This window comes from Elgaria multicarinata, chromosome 1 (assembly GCF_023053635.1).
Source record: "Elgaria multicarinata webbii isolate HBS135686 ecotype San Diego chromosome 1, rElgMul1.1.pri, whole genome shotgun sequence".
Taxonomy (NCBI): domain Eukaryota; kingdom Metazoa; phylum Chordata; class Lepidosauria; order Squamata; family Anguidae; genus Elgaria; species Elgaria multicarinata.
The window spans coordinates 47,253,543-47,275,085 of record NC_086171.1 but is presented as its reverse complement, the minus strand read 5'-3'; the positions used below and the strand labels follow the sequence as shown (position 1 = coordinate 47,275,085).

The 21,543-nt window shown below is 40.5% G+C and overlaps 1 protein-coding gene across 1 annotated transcript in view; it reads right to left on the bottom strand.

Annotated features, from left to right (window-relative positions):
* The window catches only part of MALRD1 (MAM and LDL receptor class A domain containing 1), a 288,950-nt gene extending 277,108 nt beyond the window's left edge, over positions 1-11,842 (bottom strand). Inside the window, exons 1-4 of the mRNA XM_063121247.1 lie at positions 11,677-11,842; positions 6,414-6,508; positions 6,166-6,327; positions 2,877-2,973 (exon numbers count right to left, since the gene is read on the bottom strand). Of these exons, the coding sequence (XP_062977317.1) occupies positions 2,877-2,973; positions 6,166-6,327; positions 6,414-6,508; positions 11,677-11,842 (520 nt within the window). The remainder of the gene's footprint in view (positions 1-2,876; positions 2,974-6,165; positions 6,328-6,413; positions 6,509-11,676) is intronic.
* Positions 11,843-21,543: the final 9,701 nt, after the last annotated feature.

Here is a 21,543-nt window from a genome sequence, read left to right as displayed (position 1 = left end):
CGCACAGGGCATCCCGGGAGCAGGGAGAAATGATTCCTCCCTTTCCCCGGGATATTGCCCTACCTTTCCATCCCGCTTTTTCCCGCGATCTCGGGATGATCCCAAAACCGCAGGACGTGTGGCCCACCATCACGGGTTTTCCCCAGCTCCTCATGAGTAACTGGGGGTGGGGGGAGTGAGAGGTTTTTTAAAAAAAAAAACACCCAACAACAACACTTTCATTTTGTGCAGGATCACTCCTGCATTCTTTTCCGATTCAAAACAAAAAACGAAATGGCAGGCGCAACATCCACTTCCTCCCAGGACCTGTAGACGAGGGGGACGATCTCACAATCATAAAATCACAAAGTCTTACCCCTCCACCCCCCTCATTTAGACATGCCCTGAGTAACATTATCCTGCAAACTACAGCCCTACCGTTAGGCAGGGTGAGGTGTCTGCCTAAAGTAGTGGATCTTGAGGGCAGGAAGTGGGAGCAAGGTGTTGGAGGACAGAGCTGTACACGTACCCCATAGTCTGCCCTGCCCTGCCTAAGACACCCTGCTGCCCTTAGGTGTGGTAGAAGAAGACAGCATTCAAATAAAATTCACCTATCAATCAGGCCATCTTCTAGACATCGTATGGGGAGTACTTCACCTCCTCAGGCAGCAAAATGCCCTCTCCCCATGATGAGTGAATCACATCTTTTCTGTCGTATTTGGAGTAGTTGCCAATTTAACTGCTGTCAGATTCCCAGGATATTAAGGCTGCAATCCTAGACACACCCAGTGGGCCTTAATCCTAAATAGACATTTATAGGATTGCCCCCCCCTCTCTCTCTAGTTGGCTCAGCATTGCAACAACATTGTTCAGTATCCCAAACGATGCAGGAAACCGTGTATTAACTGTAGACGTGAGACATTCCTTCCATCTCAGGAGACTTCGGTTGTTTGGGACAGAATGTTTGCAGGAGCTAAATTTATTTGAGACATAAATACTGCATTCTAGAATACAATGTGAATCACCGCAGTAAAATAAACTGATGGGCCCCCAGTGCTAGATTGTAAGAGACCATTTTAGGTCATCTTTGAACTCTGCAATTTCAAGGTCTTGAATGTGCTTGGTAAATCTCCTAGAATGTTTTGCAGAGCTTAGCTGTTACCCAATGCCTTGCACTCCAGGGAGCTGCCAACACACCCAAATGATGGTAGGGCAGACAGTTATTTGGGATAACTTATTTAGGGTGGTGATAAAACACCTGCCTTGTACCCCTGGTATTCTGGGAGTTACTTCACTGCAGTCTCCACAGGTCAATAAAAATGGACCAGAGATTGCAAGGCAGATGTTTTACTGCTCTAGGTAAGTTACCCCGAATAAATTTCCTACTTTACCATACATTTATTTATTTATTTATTTATTTATATAGCACCATCAGTGTACATGGTGCTGTACAGAGTAAAACAATAAAATAGAAAAACCCTGCTGCATAGGCTTAGGGTTTACTGGCAGCTACCTTTGAGTTTATTCGCAAGAGAACAAGCAGAGCTGGTATCAGAGGTTGGCATCTGTCAAGGCCCACACACCAGCAGGGGTCCACTGCCAGCCCTTGAAGTCCTCTGAACCTGCTACTCCTCCTTCTTGCTGCCACTGCTCATTCAGCTGCCCTCTCTGAGGTAGCAAATGAGGAGGGACAAGATCAAAGAGAAGAAGCAGCAGCCTCTGGGGTCACCTTATCCCTGAGGTTTCCAACATGGTGCCTGCCAGGTTCCCTGCCCCTCCTGATTTTTTTTATTTTTAAAGTTTCTGCACAGCAACATTTCCAGTGCCATCTTTATTCGGGTTCAAAAGAGAGCTTTTGCATTTTGGAGCTCAGTTCCAACCTCTGACTTCAACATTCATGGGCAGATTAGTTTTCCTTTAGTCTCACCAATTTGGCTTCTGGGAAATGAACAGTCTGTGACTGACCCTGCCCACCATGGTAGCCACTTTATGAATGGTCAAGGCGTCCATTTTGTGAGACCATCCCTGACACTCTCTCAAAATTTCAAGTGTGCCAACTGACCGCAAAAGGCTGGAGATTATTTATTTATTTATTTATTTATTTATTTATTTATTTATTGCCTATTTATACTGCCCAGCAGCCTAAGCTCTCTGGGCAGTTTACAACTAAAACCATAAAATCCAGTTTAAAACTTTAAAATCACATAAATCCAGAATAAATTACAGATCCCTGCCTTACTCTCTTCTTCTGGGCAATAGTGTGGCTTGGGCACAGAGGGACAGGACAAACAAGTGGGCAACAGCAACAGTGATGGGATGAACTGGAGCAGTTTAGGAAGAGGACCCTGTAGCACATCTTGTCCAGGGGTCTCCAAAACCTGGAGTTAACACTAGCAACAAGTAAAATCCACAAGAATTATTCAAGATTTCCCTGGCATAAAACTAGGAGAGGTCAGAAGGAATTCTAGGAAGAAACACCGGGCTGTGCTCTTGCCATGTACATTATGGACCCAAAGACATTAAAACTCTCTAGTCTGTGTTGCCCTTTGTAAGCCTCAAGAGTAGGTATTATTATTATTGAGGTTACCACTGCACAGAAACACCAGCATGATTTGTTTACATGTAGTGTTATATATTGAACCAGCTTGTTTTGCCCCTGATCACACATTTAGGCAACTTTAGGCAGTGACACGCAAACACCAATTCTCCCTCTGGCGAATCAAAGGCTCACCACAAGCTAAGGGCAGCCATGTGGGTAAATTTATAGCCACTGCCTCAAGTCTACAGTTTATTGGGGAGATCTCCAAACCATTCTTGTGCATATGTGGGTGTCTGTTAATTTCTCCAATTAAACGTCAGAGAAATAATTTAGCATGGCTAAACGAATGCCTCCTTACTGAAAGCTAGCAAACATCCTTCCGTGACTGCGATATCATCAATGGCAATAGTTTCTCCTGGTGTCCAAGGTTCAAATATTTGTCCTTGAATGGAAAGCTGAAAAACATTTAGCAGAATATTAGGAAGTAGTAATGCTCTTGTCCAATACAATTTGGTCACTCCCCCTTCCCCTGGGAGGACCCTTCCCCAGATGGCCACGCCCCTTACCTCACATCCCATCCCTCTTCCCCTCAACCAACAGTGTTTTGATGGTCACTGGCTTTTGTGCCAATTCCTCTCCTCCCCCATTCTAAAGGTTGAAATGCCTCACCTAAGGCTTAGTTACCAGCAGTAAGAGCTTTATGATACACTATGCCAGTATGCTTGGAATTGTTGGCCCTCTTTTGCCTTTGGCCCCTCCCACCCCTGGAATGTGGCCCCCAAGAGCTTCTTTGAAATAGAATCTGGCCCTTGGCTGGAAGAGGTTCAACCTACGTCGTAAAAATAACAGACTGGCTCCAGAATAAGTTAGTGGCCCTGAAATTAATGAAACAAGTTGGCTATAACAAATTGTTCCATTCATTTCAGTGGCAACTAAGTGAAACTAACTTAGCCATGATCCAACCCACCCAAAACAAATGGCAGTAGTAGGTCCCAAGCCTAAATATTGCATCAGAAGGTTTGAACATATAACACCGATTCTGGCCCACTTGCATTGGCTGCCTATACATTTCCGAGCCCAATTCAAGGTGCTGGTTTTAACCTATAAAGCCCTACACAGCTTGGGACCACAATACCTGATGGAACACCTCTCCCAACATGAACCTACCCGTACACTGCGCTCAACATCTAAGGCCCTCATCCAAGTGCCTACTCCGAGGGAAGCTCAGAGGATGGCAACAAGGAAGAGGGCCTTTTCACTGGTGGCCCCCCAATTATGGAATGATTTCCCCAATGAGTCTTGCCTGGCAACAACACTGTTATCTTTTCGGTGCCAGGTCAAGACTTTTCTCTTCTCCCAGGCATTTAACAGCTTTTAACAACGCTAAGTTTGTTTGTTTTTAACGGACCCCAGAACTGTTGTTTTTAAATGGATACCATTGTTTTTACACTGTTGTTTTTATGTTTTTGATGGTTTTAAATTTTGTATACTTTTTAATGTTCACTGTTTTAAACTTTTGTAAACCGCCCAGAGAGCTTCGGCTATGGGGCGGTATATAAATGTAATAAATAAATAAATCAGGGAGGGAATGAAGAGGGAGGCAGGAAGACTATAGTGCCTTGGGCCCTATCTTAAGGGCTGCTGAACACCCTACAGCCCGAGCAACAGCACAATCTCATGCCAAGCAGAAGTCCCTTTTGCATGGCAGAGTCATCCTGGGCCTAATCTACACCAAGCAGGATATTGCCCTATGAAAGCAGTATCTAAAAGGCAGGAGCCACACCAAGCAGGATATAGTGTCAGAGCACTTCAATACTGCTATAAAGCAGCAGTGTGGCTCCTGCCTTTTTACATACCGCTTTCGTAGTGCAATATCCTGCTTGGTGTAGATTAGGCCCAGGATGCCACAATAGCTACTGGAGAGCATGAAGAAGTCTGCATTGCAACAGCTAGAGTTCTGGAAGGAACTGGGCATCTGATCTATCTTGGCAGGGTATATTCCACATCTGCTATCTGGAATGCATGGCATGGAACCCCAAAGGATATCATACACTATTATATAAGCCAAGAAGCTTGAATCTAAAGGTTTAGTATTTCCATCTTCTGTAGTTCTATTGATGACCCTACTGAGCAACAATATGCATATTAGAATAAATATTTTTTCGAAAATGGGTTGAATTCTGAGAACCAGAGCATACCCAGAAGAAAATGTCATTTAAGGTTTTTAAGAATAGCTGGTATGATAGTAAAATATACTTTAACATTTTACAATAACCAAACTTCCTATTAGATTAATGGTCTTCCACATAAACCAATAAATGGATCTTCCTAAATTGTTTTAATTGTTTTTAAGAAAACCGTTGCAGTTTGGAGAAACAGGAACATGCTCACCTATGCATATTCATTCACCCGTGTTATCAAAGAGATAAGCGTACTAAACTTGGACTTTGAACATCTACACTGACCTTTTTATTCTCTCAATATTTTAACACTTAATTTTAACTTAAATTTAAATCTTACTGTTTTAACTCTGTATTTTAATCTTATATCAATGTTGCTGCGTGGTTTTATCCTGGTTGTGCTTTTTATACTGTATTTTGTAATTGTGCTTTTAACCTGTTGGTTGTTTTATTGTGGCTTTAATTTTTGTGAACCGCCCAGAGAGCTTCGGCGATTGGGCGGTATAAAAATGTAATAAATAAATAAATAAATAAATAAAACAAATCCCTTTTTAACTCTGGACTATCTGAGATGGGTCCTAAGCAAGTGAATGACAAACTTCAGTTCCAAGAAGGTGGAAGAAATAGGATGCTGTTTAAGCTCCTGGTGGGCTTCTAGGGTGACCAACTGTCAGGATTTCCCCGGATTTGTCCTGGTTTTTGTTCTATCCTGGGTGTCAGGGGGGATTTTCTGTAATTTTCTATAATGTCCTGGAATGACACCCTTTCCCCTTTGAGGCCGCCATTAGCATGGCGGTGGGGGGGGATATTGTGCTTTCTGGAGGTGAATCATTCCCCCTCACTGCTCCAATGGGGGCCTTAAAGGGGAAAGCATGTCATTCCAGCACATTATAGAAAATGCCCCGATTGGAGCAGTGGGGGGGGGACATGCTTTCCCTTCCTCCACCCCAATTGGAGCCTTTAAGGTGGCGGTGGGGGGGTAATGATGTGCTTTCCGGGGACTCTGGAAATCTACTTTCCAGCCCCTCCCCACTGGGCGTCCTCTTTTTTGGTTTCCCAAATATGGTCACCCTATGGGCTTCCATATGTGGCTTGTACTGGGGTGTGAGAAGTGGCATAGGCCTGGTTTGACATTCACAGCATGCAAAAGGCTGACAAGTAGTAAGTTGTTGTCTACAAATACATGGCTACTCTAAGCGGGGTTTATTATTCTGTCCTCCCATTTAATGTACTAGCCTGTAACAAATTCAACTAATTTTAATTTGACTTATGTGCATAATTGCAAAAATAATGCTTTCATTAAATCATGAGATAAAGGTCAAGTAATATGATAATACCAGCCATGAATGTTTCAGCAGAATCCACATCTTATTATTCAGTCAAATTAAATTTCTAGTGCAAGTTCTTCTCTTAAGTTGACCTTTCACCCATCCTCAGTCTCAGAACGCACCAGGAAAGTTTGCATACCTCAGCATTCAGAGTGCTATTGATTGTGATCACAGCTCTTTGCCACTGATTTTTAACTCCTTCTCTTTCTTGCCATATAATCTTTAAAGCTCTGTCTGAGTGTCTATGAAGTCCCACCGTGAGGCTCCCGTTTACTTGACCAATCCAATAGTAAAATGAAATCTAAAAAAGAAAAAAGAAAACAGCCCAAGTGCGTTGGCAAATTGCAGTGACAACAAACAACATGTGCAGAAGATGCATCCAAATACCTGGCAGGTGAGCTGGTTGCTGGCTGCAAAGATCACTCTGGTTTTTAAAACTGCAGGAAATGGGACCACTTCAGAGGACAATGTAAGGAAATGGGCTATTGATAAGAAAAACAAGGCAGGTAGTTCAGCATTTAGTTTCTTAAAGTAGACTTCTGGAAAACTCAGAAAGAGAAAAAGAGAGACAAACGCATAAAACAGATTATGGAATATGAAGCTGGAATTAAGCCAGCAGAGCCCTGTAGATTATAACAACTGAGAATAGCACATCAGATTACATAGCAAAATGATCTACTTTATATTTTATGAACAGGTTGATCTTGACTGAAATATTTGTAACAAGCTGAGACTTCTTAGTACAAGCCGAGCAATTCAATGTGGCATTTGCTCATGGATTTTTCTATTTCATGTGTTGCTGCTGTTTTTGGATTATACTGGGACATGCAAAAAAGGAGTGGCAAGATGTACTGCAGTAAACCAGAAGCTGCCTGTAGACTATGGGGGTTCAAACGCTTGGATGAGCACACAAAAAGTTCTGCCTTCTCCTATGCCAAATTCTGCCCCTTGTGCAGCTTCTCCCACTCTGTCCCTGCAAGCCATCATCCTCTCCCTGAAATCCCTCCAAATGGAATTCTTCAGCAAAGTCTTTTTAGAATCATCATAGCCTCGGCTTCCCTACATCTTTCTCTTCTATTGGCCAAGAGCCTGAGTTTGCTCCTGCTACTCATAGGCGTGCGCAGCACATTTCATTAGGGTGTACACCCAGGGATTCACTCTTAAAGGTAATTTTTAATTCCTTTATTTATTAAACACTGTAGACACTGACGCTCTACTCCACATTCAGCTTGCCATTGCAGGTGAAGGGGGTGTGATGAGGAGACGCTCCTCAAGCCCCAGCACTGGCCTCTTTGAAGGGTGGGTCCCAGCAAAGAGGCTTCCAGCAGAGTGAGTCCTTTTCACTCCTGCTGCTGGGAGCAATGGCACGCTGTCAGGAGCAGTGGTAGTGAAGCAGCTGGAGGACTGTTCAACTGTGTCTGGATCGCCCTCTGGATCTCTAATCAATGGCCGCCTCAATTCGGTGCTTATTGCTTGAGATTATAGGGTGTGCCTGGGCACACCCAGCACACCCCTTGTGCACACCTATGCTGCTACTCACAAGAGCTCTGCTCATGGATGCTCCCACCAGCAGCACCTGGAAGTGGCAACTTTCAACAATTCCCTCTTCTCTCTCTTGTGCTACTGAAAATCTGTTCTGGAGGGCTGGGGAAATGGAAATAAGCAAAAAGTGCTGATTCCTCTCCCACAAGTGGAATCCTTCAGTGGATCTTGGTACCATCTATGAACAGTGCATGCATACCTAGGCCTCATCTACACCTAAGAGGCTTTCCAGGATGAGGGGAGGATCTCACTACTGCTTACCATGCACTATTTTCTAACCCACCAATATTCACATGTTCATCTAACTTAGACTATTATATCTCCATGGGACTATGGCAATGCATACTACTGTGCGTAAATAAATGGTTTTTGTAGCAGTAGCAGTGAATCCCATTTCTGAATGTCCAAGATCAAAATGCAATGGCTTTGGGGCAGGAATTATCTTCTAGTTATGCATTCATAGGATGCTTTGGCTTAGCACATCTAGTAATATTATGACTAGATGTGCTAATGGTCATCTAGATGGACTAGATGACCATTAGTGGGAGAAGAAGAGGCTTGATCCCTGTACCGGGTCCATTTAGTCATGGGAGCATTGAATCCAGATCCTTATAGTGGGAATAATAGATCCTTGACCATTGACGATCTGCAGCAGCAAAGAAGCTTTGGGGGACAATGAGCTTCAATATCCCATTTTAAACAGCCTCTACCTTGTTCCTACTTTCACCTTTTGTTTACACATCAAGCCAGTTTTGCATGGTGCCTCTCTGGGTTGCAGTTCTCTTTTACCTTCAATAGTTCTGTTTCTCTTGCTGCCTAAAACCACCTCCAGACTAGGGATGGACAAATTTATCAAGTTTGGTTTCACTCAGTTCCTCATTTTCCCAACCTTAAGTTTGTTTTGTCCTGTTTCTGCAGTTCATGATGTATACGGATTAAAATTTGTATACATTTTATGTATATTTCCCTTAACCCATACATTTTTGTGTGCACTTTTCTTAATGTACACATTATTTGCAAGTAATTTCCCCTAATATAATGTGTTTTTGTATGATATTTCTCGGAATATGTGCATTTTTGTATACACTTATTTACTGAAGAACTGCATCACAAAATTTGGAAAATTGCAAATATTGCCGAATAACTGTGTTTTGGTTCAGATATTGGAAGGGAAGCCCGAATTAGGTAAGTTCCCATGAAAAAGTGAAACAAAAGAATCTATCTCTTTCTCTAGCACACGCCACAGCAATCTTTCTGTTTCTTTCTCTTTTTCTAGCTTCAGACCATGGGCCTAGACCCTGAACCTTGAACCTCAGGAATATATTATGCTATTTGGGTGAGGCACTCTTTTTTCTTTTGATTTCCTGACTGTAACCTATGGCTTGCTCAGACACAAATCCGCTTCTCGAAATTTACCAATTCCACATGGGCTTGCAAGCAGCCACTACCCTTAACCTAGTGCATGATGTATCATTGTGAAGTGCAAACTCTTTCACGAGAGTGGCATGCCAGACTTTTTCAGAGAGCCAAGTAGAGCAGGGACTGTGACCACCACATACTGCCACCAGCCTTGTTTGAATAAAAAGAATTTCCTGGAAGTGCAGTTGGAAATTGACTGGCATTAAGTCGGGGTCTATAGTGACATTTGAGTCCATTTCCTGTTTCTAATGGAGCTACCGATCTCTTACTCTGATGACTACTTAAATTCAATAAAATTACCAAGAATGTTTTAGGATGGAAACCAATTTTATGCTTTCTGTTACACTTTTCAAGTCTTCAAATTATGGACTTGGGAAATGTTTAAAAGATGATGTGGATGGGGAAACGTAGAAGGAAAAGGCTTTAGCTTGAACAAATGTGGTACTGAAAATGTTTGCAATGTTAACGGGGGTTCACAGAATATCTACAGCCAAGAAGGGTCTGGGGAATAAATTCATATTGATATACTTTGGTTTTATGAGGTTTCTAGCTGAAATAATAAAGAGAGAATTGCTCCCTTCCCCTCTACATGGGTAGCATTATTCCTTAACATTCAAATTCATTTCCCCAAGTGCACGATATCAACCATAGTAAAAACAAACTAGAAGGTATAAGTTCACTGAAGGCAAAAATGGACCACAAGCAAAAGAGCATCAATTAATATATAAAATGCTTAGTTTTTTGTGTTTTTTTTTAAGTCTTTGGCCACATTTGTTCAGAATCATAAAGCAGGATCCCTAGCTTATCCTGGCTTGCTGTGGATGAGGTTTGTTGTTGGCTTGCAATCCTGGCTTGTTTGGGAGTAACAAACCAACATCATAAGTTCAGATGTCATCCTTTCCTAGTTAGTTTTACCCACTTGTGTAAAGGAAGGAACAAAGCAGGAGAAAACATGCTGCTTAAACTAGCATGCTGCTCATTCACAGTAGGGCAGGATAAGCTCAGAATCCTGGCTTTTTGTTATGTGTGAATGAAGCCACTAATGAATTCCTCTGTAGGAGAATGGCAAGTTTTAGGTCTGCAGTGGAGTGTCCCATGAGATTGAAATGTTCTCCTGCTATTCTGATTGTTCTTGATGTCAATTAGTATCTATGTAAACTTTTGCACATAGACAGGCTTGTTTGTCCCATTGTTCCTGCACAAAATCAATTAACTGCATACACTTTGAAATGTTTCTTATGGTTCTCTTCTTCTAATTCAGGTAATTGCATTCTGTCATTAAGACAATGAGGCTGCAAGCCTATATGTATGTACCTTACTCATGAGCAAGCATGCATAGGATTGTGTTGTTAGGCTGCAGTCCTAAAGATATGTAACTAGTGTGCAAACTCCATTGAACCTAATGGGACTTACTTCTGAGAAAGCATATATTGGATTGCATTCTGAGGCTGCAATCTTATATACACTTAGGAATAAGTCTCATTGCTCGCAATGGGAGTATAATGTAAACCTGCCTAAGGCTGTGCTATGTACCTATCATTACAATTTTATATGCTTGCATTTTATATTTGGGGATTTGCATCTGACTATGAAAGATCTCAAACATTGATTTAATAGAAGGAAGGTGGGGGGTTTTCTGGATGTACCTGGTGTGGTTTTTGTTGTTGTTTATTTTTTCATCTAATGACATTTAGTAGAAACGGGGGCTAGACCTACATTACTGCTTTACAACAGTACTGAGGTACACTGATAACTTTTGGGACACATTACACATTTTACTTTCATAGGCCATAGCTAGATGGGGCTTTATCCCGGGATCAGGGAGGGATGATCCCTCCCTTGCCCTGGGATATGGCCCCGGGATTTAGGCTCGCTTTTTCTGTGGTCTCATGCTGATCCCAAGACCATGGAAAGTGTGGCCTACCATCACAGTTTGTCCCGGCTCCTCGCAGTTACTCATGAGGAGCTGGGACCCATACACAGGGGGAGCAGAGATTTTTTTAAAAAAACAACACTTACCTTTTGCACACGAGCGCTAGTGCGCTCCTTCCTCTTTAAGAAAAACCAAAATGGCAGGCATGACGTACTCTCCCTCTGAGGTTGTCTCACGCCGCATGTAAACAGAGGGGGAGATCTCACGATAAAAATATCATGAGATCTTCACCTTTCCGTCACGCTAGACTGGTAGGTCTAGCTGAGGCCATAGTGTTATTTCCAGCTTTTTATTCCACATTATCCAAAATACCACTACAAATGTCACTTTGTGAGGTATAAATGCGAAAGGGGGATATAGTGTTGTCATGATGGGTTCGTAATGATTTGACACAAGATGTAGATCTGGCCGGGATCACTTATATTTTTATGCAAAACCCTGGCTTTTTAAAAATTGATTTCCTAAGTTATAATCTATAGCCAACTGCTTGTAACAGGCTTTCAGATCTGCTTAGTGTCTTTTAGCATTCCATTAAAATACACTTTTAACATTCCATTAAAACACTCCTACAATGTCTTTTAACATTCCAACTAACATTCAAAGTACCTATATAACTAAAATCTATATAACTAAAACACGCAACAAAGTATTTTCAAGATTTCTCCTACAGCAGCCAGGATGATTCAGAGAATCCATAAATTGAAGGCCCTGAGTCTATATGATGGTTTCCTAAATAAGGAAACAAGTTGTTCTTACCTGTGTTGTTTCCATTATGGTTGAAGTTAGGAGTTCCTAGAGTACTCATTCCATTTCTCCTTATCCAGTTAGTGGATGACTTCCCATTATTGAACATATTGCACTGTTCATTCTCAAAATCACATTCTTCATAAAAGGAATCTAATTTTAAAAGGGTTATTTTCATAATGTACAACTCATAAAGAATACGTATGGTCATATGAAATGCCATAAAATATATCATATATGTATTATTCTAATTCATGATTAATAAAGCATGCAAATCTTATTCTATTGATTTCAGTAGATGAGAACTTATCTAATAGTTCATGGTCTCCAAATATATGCACTTTAATTTTTTTTAAAAAAGCCATAGGTATATGATATTGCAGCTATTTACTCTGATACTCTATACTATAGTAACCATGTTTGTTTGGGGGTGGTTAGATATGGTGGGGAAATTCATTAAAAAAAAAACATATCTGGAATGATATGAACTGACCAATGCATAGGCAGGATTTGGGGCAAAAGAACATGATATTAATTCTCCCTTCTCTTGGACTAGGCACAGACCAGTTTGGGCTATGAATAAGCCATGTAACGTAAAAATCATATAACCCCCCCCCCCCCCCAAAAAAACACCCTTTCTGTACATAGCAAAGTAGCATATCAGGGGGAAATTTTAGTAGCCTTGCAGTCCACTAGCAGGCAATTTTCAAATAGACATTCATCCTTTCCAACACACACACACACACACACTGAAGAGTCCTGCTTTTCCTGTCCATGTGAATTGGACCATATCAGAAAAATCAAAATAGGAATAGAACAAGAGGGACCCAACAGGGCATCCCTCCCACCTCCACACTAACCAAGTGTAAATCCTTCTGTGTCTCTTCATCTAAATATATAAATATATGGCAAATTGTAGATGCTAGCAAAATAAATACTCATAAAACCTATTCCGCAAATAGCCCATCAAGGCATCATTTAACACTAATGCTTCAATACAGAATATTGTACATATCAGCAGCACTGTCCTTTCTTGTATGCTAATGAAGATTAATCACTGAAGATAAGCATTTAGTTCAAACATGTGTATCTTTATCACTGTCTGTAATGCTTTCCTAGGTTGCAATTTCAGCAATATGCTAAAATATCCAAAGGCAGGTGAGGTGAAATATCTCTTGGTACAAAACCTGCAAACCACATGCAAATTTCTTTTGTGGGCAGCTTCAAACCACCAGTGGACAGAGAAGACATTTAAAATCATACACAACATGCCACCCCAGCCTTCAAAACAATGAACTTTATACAAATCCTGCATCAACACTCAGCAAATTTGAATGATATGGTAGTTTAATAAGCAAAGGAGCATATAAGCATGTTAACATTAACTATGGCTAGTTTCAAACAAGCCAACCTGAAACTATAGTTACTGAAGCTGCCTTGTTCAGCCATAGGTTAGTTTAACTCTTAATAATGCAATATAAACATAACTGTTGGTCTGAATGACACGGCAAACTGTAGTTAATCTATGGTGACCATATGTAAAGGAGGGCAGGGCTCTTGTATCTTTAACAGTTGTACAGAAAAGGGAATTTCAACAGGCATCATTTGTATGCATGCAGCACCTGGTGAAATTCCCTCTTCATCACAACAGTTAAAACTGCAGGCGTCCTGCCCTCTTTTGTCACTCTAGCTATACTCCTGCAGCTTTAACTGTTGTGATGAAGAGGGAATTTCCTCAGGGGGTGCAATGGACCAAGGATATAATCCATTCTATATCAGAGTGAATTGGGGAAGTAAATAAGATACCAGGAAATATTTGGGGGAATGACCATTTGGAGTTATCCCTAAGTATAATCACTTGATAATAAGCATGCTCTGATAAAATTGAAACAGACAAGATGGAGCCAAAAGGTGAATTGTTCTACATATATTTTTCTTCCTAGTTTGAGATATACACACCTTATCATTATTTCACAGTAAGAGTTCTGTCTAAACAAACTAATGTTCAACCTCTACTGTATCTATTTAATTTTCTAGGCTACAGACTTTAAAAAGAATCAATGGTATCTGTTGGAGTGCATAAATATATACATTTTAGAAGAAGCTATTTCTCATTTTTCCCTTTACGTGAATAATTTTAGTTATCTTAAACCTGATTCACTATACAATTGCTCTGCCAGCCATATGTCTTCATCTTCTTCAAAGTACCAGCCGCTTCGATATGAAAACAAGTTCAAAGAGCTAATGAAAATGTAAACACTTGATGTCCTAGGCTGAAAACTGATTTATGAAGATCTGAAAGTAGTAAAATGTGTGGATGGCCCTTTGCCAGCACTTCCTAATAAATGGTAAGGCTTTTACCTACCATTATACTCAAATTAATAGCTTATTGAAATGCAGCTCACATGTGTTCAAAAAGACTTATGGCTATATGTAAGGCTTCCAAGATTTAAAGGGCCACATGGTTAAGAGCCCAAACTAAGAGCGGTAAACTTCAGTGAGGTAGGGAAGAGGCAACAGCTCATAACATGGGCTCTTAATAATGCAATATAAACATAACTGTAGGATGAATCCAGATGTGGTCATGTTTAGAGCAGGGATGGACAAATCTATCAATTTCAGTTACTCTCAAATTCTCATTTTTCTTACCTTATGTTTGGTTCATCTCTAACTTTGAGAATTTCTCCAGTCATACATTTGTCCCAAACTTTTATATTTAAAGGGACATGGCAGTGTCACTTTAGTTAAGGTTGGACAGTGGGGGGGGGGGGGGAAGCATTCTACCATTATGAAGGGATAATTGTGGGGGTGGTCATTCTAACATTGATAATATCGAAAATGTTTCACTAATCTTCCTGAAATTTATATGTGCCAGAAAGAAATGTTGGTTTTACATACCCTGAAAATTTCAAGAAGATTAGTGAAAGATTGAGGGAAGGACGGCAGTTTAAAGTAGGAAAAAACCCTCTCACACTCACTGTGATTACTGAATTTAGCTTGGCAATTATTTTATCCACGAAATTTGGAGGAATGACCTTCCAAATTTGGAGGAATGACCTTATTCATTAATCCAGTGGTGGTGTCCTCTTCCTCCTTCCTTCTAGTTGGTGGAATAGCTTTTCTTTTTAAAAAAAATCCCATCAGTTGATTTTTATGAAATATTTATTCATCCTATTCGAGTGAATACATAGGACTTTTTCAGGCATAGCATGACACACGTTAGTCCCAACAGAGGGACTAACAGGCCCAGGCCCTTCACTTGTTGTGTCTCCCTGGTTTCTGGGGGCTCTGCTTCCTCCTCTGAGAAGGATTCCTCTAGCGGGGGCATAACAGTATTTGGAAAGGATATAGAACAGTGTTCTCCATCCATCCTGATGCCCTCCAGATGTTTGAGATTACAAGTACCAACATTCTTGACCATGAGACATACTGACTTGCAATGATGGGAGTTGTAGTCCAACACCTTTGGAGGGCACCAGGTTGAGGAAGCGCTGCTCTAAACAAAAAAAGAGTAGGTGACCCTAAGTTGTTCGTCATCAGTTTTCCACAACCCCACAGTCACCTCTGCATATCATATTCTCCATCTTGTCCTCATGGTTTATCTGCTTTGAGAGAATGAGAATTTCACTGGCACTTTCTCCCTCCTTAGGGAGGATGTGGTGTTAAGGCTTGTGAGCATTAACTCCCAATTTCCTTGCTTTTTGGTGCTTGGTTGAAAACTGTTGAGCCTTAACATTGTTTTGTAAAGCATAGGTTTTTTGTTTAATGAATATACATTAAAGTTCACATGAAAATTCTAAGTACTTTTGTGTACATGTCTCCTAATACATGCATTTTATATGCATTTTTTGGCCTAATATAACATTTTCTTGCAAGCAATTTCCCCCAAAGTACACATTCTTGTATACATCATTTTATTGAAGAACTCCACTGCAAAATTTGCAGAACTGCGAATTTTGAATGATAACTGAGTTTTGATTCACTTTGACCCTGGTCAGACAACACACTTAGCTACGGTGGTAAAGCATTTTGAGCTAAACATTATGATTTAATGTATCAGGTGAACCATTCCTTATCACGGTGGCTACATAACCATGGTTTAAACATGCTCACTAACCATTTACTCCAAAAGGGTTAGCAGCCTAATCAAGGCTTAGCGTGTCATCTGTACAGGACAATAGTGATTTGGAATCAAGGGGACTTAAGTTAGTCATAACTCACATCTCCTAAGATCAACTAAATCTGGATCCAGCCCATTGTGACTTTATACACATATTGTCTTCGTACAAGAAATCATTCATCTGAATATGATGGTAGGTACAAGCCATACATATTGCTAGGAAGTACTGTATTCTGGGCATTATACTCAAACTAATAGTTTATTGAAATGCAGCTCACATGTGTTCAAAAAGATTTAAAGTTATATGTAAGACTTCCAAGATTTAGAGGGTCACACGATTAAAAGCCCAATAAGTTATGAAATTCAGTGCCATAGGGAAGAGGTTACAGCTCAAAGAAAGGGCTCTTAACTATGTAATGTAACTGTAGGATTAATCCAGACTTGGTCATGCAGTTTTCAGCAGCACCATTATGGATCAGTGGGTGGGTGGCAAAAAACACACACCAAACAAACAAAGATTGGACAATTCTTTGGGGAACAGCACATTCCCCTCTCCCAGTGGCTTAAATGCTCTCAGCCAGCCTGGCTGTGTTCCTGTAACAGAACATTCTTGAGGGGGTGGGGGAAGAATATGACTTTCCTAGAGAGAAAAACAACCCTTAGCTACTGTGTACTTAGGGCACCACCTCAAACATTTTTTAGGATTTGGCCACCTCCCCCAAATCTGCCCAATACCCTTCTGCTTTTATGGGAGACAAATGGTCCCATGAAAATGGGGTGGGATACTTGGCCCCGCTTTAATTTTTATGTGGTATACCATCATGTTTAGAACGTTTCTATCTGCCAAGAGACTTTCCACTTTCATGCTACTAAATATTACTTTTATGAGATTGTTCTGTTTTTAATTGTTGCAAATAACCCTGTGGAATACAAATCCATTAAAAAGTCAGGCTATGCTTCCTAAATCAGTAATATTAGGGTGGTAATAATACTGCAAAGCCAAATATACATACACAATAGTAATCAACAGAAATATAAAACCACAAAGTAGTTAACAAAAAAGCAACCATTGCAATCGTAATTGTATCTAATCATATTTTTAAAAACATAACGGCCATATTATGCCTTCCAATAACTTCCTTGGGGAAACATTTCTGTAATACTTAGGTCTTACCAAAGGTGTTACCAAGTTAAGTAATAAGTGCTGTCTGCTTTTGATTTCCTCCCCACTTCCCCAGCCCTATCTAGTTTTACCAAGAGTTATTTTTAAAGCTGAAATTAGATGTAAAGTAGTTACATCTGGTTCAAGCTAGGTCCTAGAACAGCATTTCAGGAACTGTAGATTTGCATTGTAAAAGAAAATCCACTGAAGTGCAGTGGCATCTACTTACATTGTTTTGCATCACCACAATCCTGACATTGATTGGTAAAATCATATTTCTCTTCTGATGGAACCAAAGAGCCATCACAACATCGAAAACATTCTCCATTAGAAGGCTGCAATGTTGCCAAATTGAAACAAAATAAGGCACAAACATGGCTGAATTTGAACATTGAAAATGCTTCTATATATTCTACCCTTGATAGAGTAACTGCAGCAATTAGTTCCCCTGCAGAAAGTGTAGACAAAATGCCATATCAAAATGCAATTGCATTTAAAAAATTAATGTCTAGAACTCCACTTCTAATGCCATACAGCAGCTTATTCAAAGCATTTATTTTTTCATATTCACATAAGCATAAACTTGGAAAATGTTTAACCGGATTGCTTCACATTTTATGGCAAGCTGATATACTTTGTTGCCATACCATGCAACTCAGCTGTATATCATTAACTCATTCCTTGCAGTTATTGCCTGACATTCACAAAGAACATCTGATAAATTTAATAACAATGGCAGCACTAAAGGCCATTTCTGCCTCTTACTGAAATCGAATGGCAGCAGGAATGAACTGATTTTAAAGCAGCCTTCGCCAATTTGGTGCCCTCCCGATATGTGGAACTACAACTTCTGGAGGGATCCAGGTTGGGAGAAAGTGTTTTAATGTTTCATACAGATCTATGGTGTGAACACACTAAGAATACTGTGTACAGTTCTGGTCTCCACCCCTTAAAAGGGATATTATAGAGCTAGAAAAAGTACAGAAAAGGGCAACTAAAATGATTAAGGGGCTGGAGCATCTCCCCTATGAGGGAAGGTTACAACAGCTGGGATTGTTTGGTTTGGGGGGAAAGGGAGGCTAAGGGGAGACATGATAGAGGTGTACAAAGTTATGCATGGTGTGGAGAATGTGAATAGGGAGACATTTTTCTCCCTCTCACAAAACACTAGAATCCAGTGGGGTCATCCCATGAAGCTGATTGGTGGGAGATTCAGGACAAATAAAGGAAGTACTTCTTCAGACAGCACATAGTTAAATTATGGAACTCAGTACCACAAAATGTAGTGATGGCCACCAATTTGGATGGCTTTAAAAGGGGGTGGGTAAATTCCTGGAGAAGTCTATCAATGGCTACTAGCCCTGATGGTTGTGTTCTATCTCCACTATCCGAGGCAATAAGCACTTATGCACCAGTTGCTGGGGAACATGAGTGGGAGGGTGCTGTTGTACCATGACCTGCTTTGTTGGTCCCTGGTTGACAGCTGGTTGGCCACTGTGTGAACAGAGCGGTGGACTAGATGGACCCTCGGTCTGATCCAGCAGGGCTCTTCTTATGTTCTTAATGTATTGAATACATGTTTACAAATGCCTTGCATATGTTTCCTAGCTGTTAGCAATCGTTCAGCATTAACCAAATTTCTTATGAAATCGCAATTCCTCTGGCCCAGGGAGGATTGGCATCAGGGATTGACATTCTTGGCCAAGACTCTAGGGCTAGACCCAGGTATTTTGCTTCCCACCCCACGCTGCCACGGAGAAGCCAACTAGAATAGGGTACAAAGGGAGGTTCTACATTTTCTGTCTGAGTTTACTATAAGCAATGAACCTATTATCCTGGGGGATGGGAGGAGAGAATTCAATGTAACTTGTCTGAATCTATTTAACCCAGATGTTAAAGATACATAGCCGCATTGCCCAAACAACTCAATTGACAAATAACACTGCTGTTGCGCTGTACATTCATTTGCCGCGAGCAATATTCCTGGCCAGTCAATGTGAGTGCAGGACCTAGATACTAGAGCACCAATCAAGCCCTCCCTGGATGGCAGATCAGCCAGTGGCATCACTCCTCTGGATAGGTAAACTGTAGCAACAGGGATTCACATTAATAATTAATAATATTTTAAAAAAAATCTTGCCCTGAGAATGGAAAACAGACATAAAATCCTGGATAATGCTTAAGGCAGACAGTTACACCAATGCAAATCTATACAATTGCAAGGCTAGAAATGTAGTCCCAGGAGCAAAGATAGATTATTGCCAAAGAGCTTGAAATCTGCCCAAAGGGCAGGTTCCATATGAGAGTCTGTTCCACTGCTAGCCTAGGAAGTCAATACCCTGCTATAATTATATCTCATACGTTATCTTCTAACATCCTGCCTTACGGCAACAGCGTGAGACTGTTGAAGGTGTTTTTTTAAGTACTCTAGTAATGTAATATTAGGGATTGAATAATATTAGTTTAATTCAATATTCACACTTGACAACAGTCCGCATTAACATTAATACCAAAAGCCTCAAAATGTGAACATTCAAGTAAGACTCCCAAATTAAAATTTCAACTTGTTCAATCCGCTTGTCTGCTCCTTGGTTCTTTTCCTCTTCTTTTTTAAAATGATGTAAACTCCCTTTCTCCTCCGTATTGGCTTCATACTTTATGCCCATAGAAAAGGACTGGAATCCTAAGGCAGTCTACTCAGGAATACATCTCACTGTGTTCAATGAGGTTTACTCCTAGGTAAGTATATTAGGATTGCAGGCTTGGGGGTTTACTAGACATGCATAGGGTTATACTTAGGGTGACCATATGAAAAGGAGGACAGGGATCCTGTATCTTTAACAGTTGCATTGACAAGGAAATTTCAGCAGGTGCCATTTGTATATATGGAGAACCTGGTGAAATTTTCTCTTCATCACAAGTTAAAGCTGCAGGTACCCTGCCCTCTTTTAAATCTGGTCACTCTAATATAGCTCCTGTTGTGATGACAAGGGAATTTCACCAGGTTCTCCATATATACAAATGGCACCTGCTGAAATTTCCTTTTCTATGCAACTGTTAAAGATACAGGAGCCCTGTTCTCCTTTTCATATGGTCACCCTAATTTCTTTGTATTATTATAACGTATAGGGTGGCCATCATGACTCATAATGCAAGCATGCTCAGTAGCGTCTCTCTCCCCCTCCCTCCTGCCTCAGCTAGATTGCAAGGAAAATGGCTGCCACCTAAAGCATAGAAATGTCCTCTACTCTCAGAAGTTCCATTGACTTTAATGGTCTTACTCCCTGGTAAGTGTGTAGGGGATTGTAGCCTTTTTAAAAACTGCCTGGAACCTTGGAAGTGGGAGAGTGAGAGATGTTACAGAGAATTTCCTCTCTTTTCCAGCACAATAATCCTACAATTAACAACTTGCTTACTCTCTGTGTGTGTTCGTGTTCATTCTTTTATTCATTTGATCATTGTTGTAGCTTGATTTTCAATTCAATCCAAGACGTGCCTACTCAGAAGTACATTATATTGCATGCAATGTCTGACTTCCATGACTAACTTGAAGGGGTATGTGGATTTTGTTATAGTTGTCTATGGAAGTGCTGTGAATTTAGGGACCATGGTTTTTTGTGAGTGATGGGTTTAAGCTTCTCCCCGCCCCCCCTGGAATTTCATTTTTTAAAAACAAACAAACCATTTATTTGATTTTTAAAGAATTTTTATTCTTTCAGATGCTCAGCACACTTACTTGGAAGTAAGCCCCATTAAAGACAATGGTACTTACTTCTGAGTAGACATAAGATGCTCAGCACACTTACTTTGGAGTAAGTATGCTGAAGTATGTTCCATTGTCCATTGAAGGCAATGGGACATACTTCTGAGAAGACCTATGACACTCAGTGCACTTTGTGGGAGTAAACTCCATTGAAGTCAATGGTACTTCTGAGTAGACACAAGAAGCTCAGCACAACTTATTTGGGACTAAGCCCCACTGAAGTCAACGGGACTTTTAAAGTTGGAGTAAACAGCCCATTATAGCCTATGGAAATTAACCTAAATGGTTACAGCCCATGGAAATTAACCTAAATGCTTACAGCATGCGCATGGGACATACTGACTTGCAATGATGGGAGTTGTATTCCAACACCTTTGGAGGGCACCAGGTTGGAGAAGGGCTGCTCTAGTTGTTCGTCATCAGTTTTCCACAACCCCATAGTCACCTCTGCATATCATATTCTCCATCCTGTCCTCATGGTTTATCTGCTTTGGGAAAATGAGACTGGCACTTTCTGCCTCCTTAGGGAGGATGTGGTGTTAAGGCTTGTGAGCCTTAACTCCCAATTTCCCTGCTTTTTGGTGCTTGGTTGAAAACTGTCAAGCCTTAACGTTGTTTTGTAAACCATAGGGTTTTTGTTTAATGAATTAATTTACCAACAAGCTTTTAAGTATTCCATATCATTTCCAAGTAAATATTGAGGTTTAAATGGTTAAAATCACAACCATCAATTATTTTGAAAATATTCCTCTTAAATATGTTACTGCTTCATTCTAGTTCCCAAATAGTTTCCAGAAATAACATTTTGCAATTAAACTGAGCAATAAGAATGTA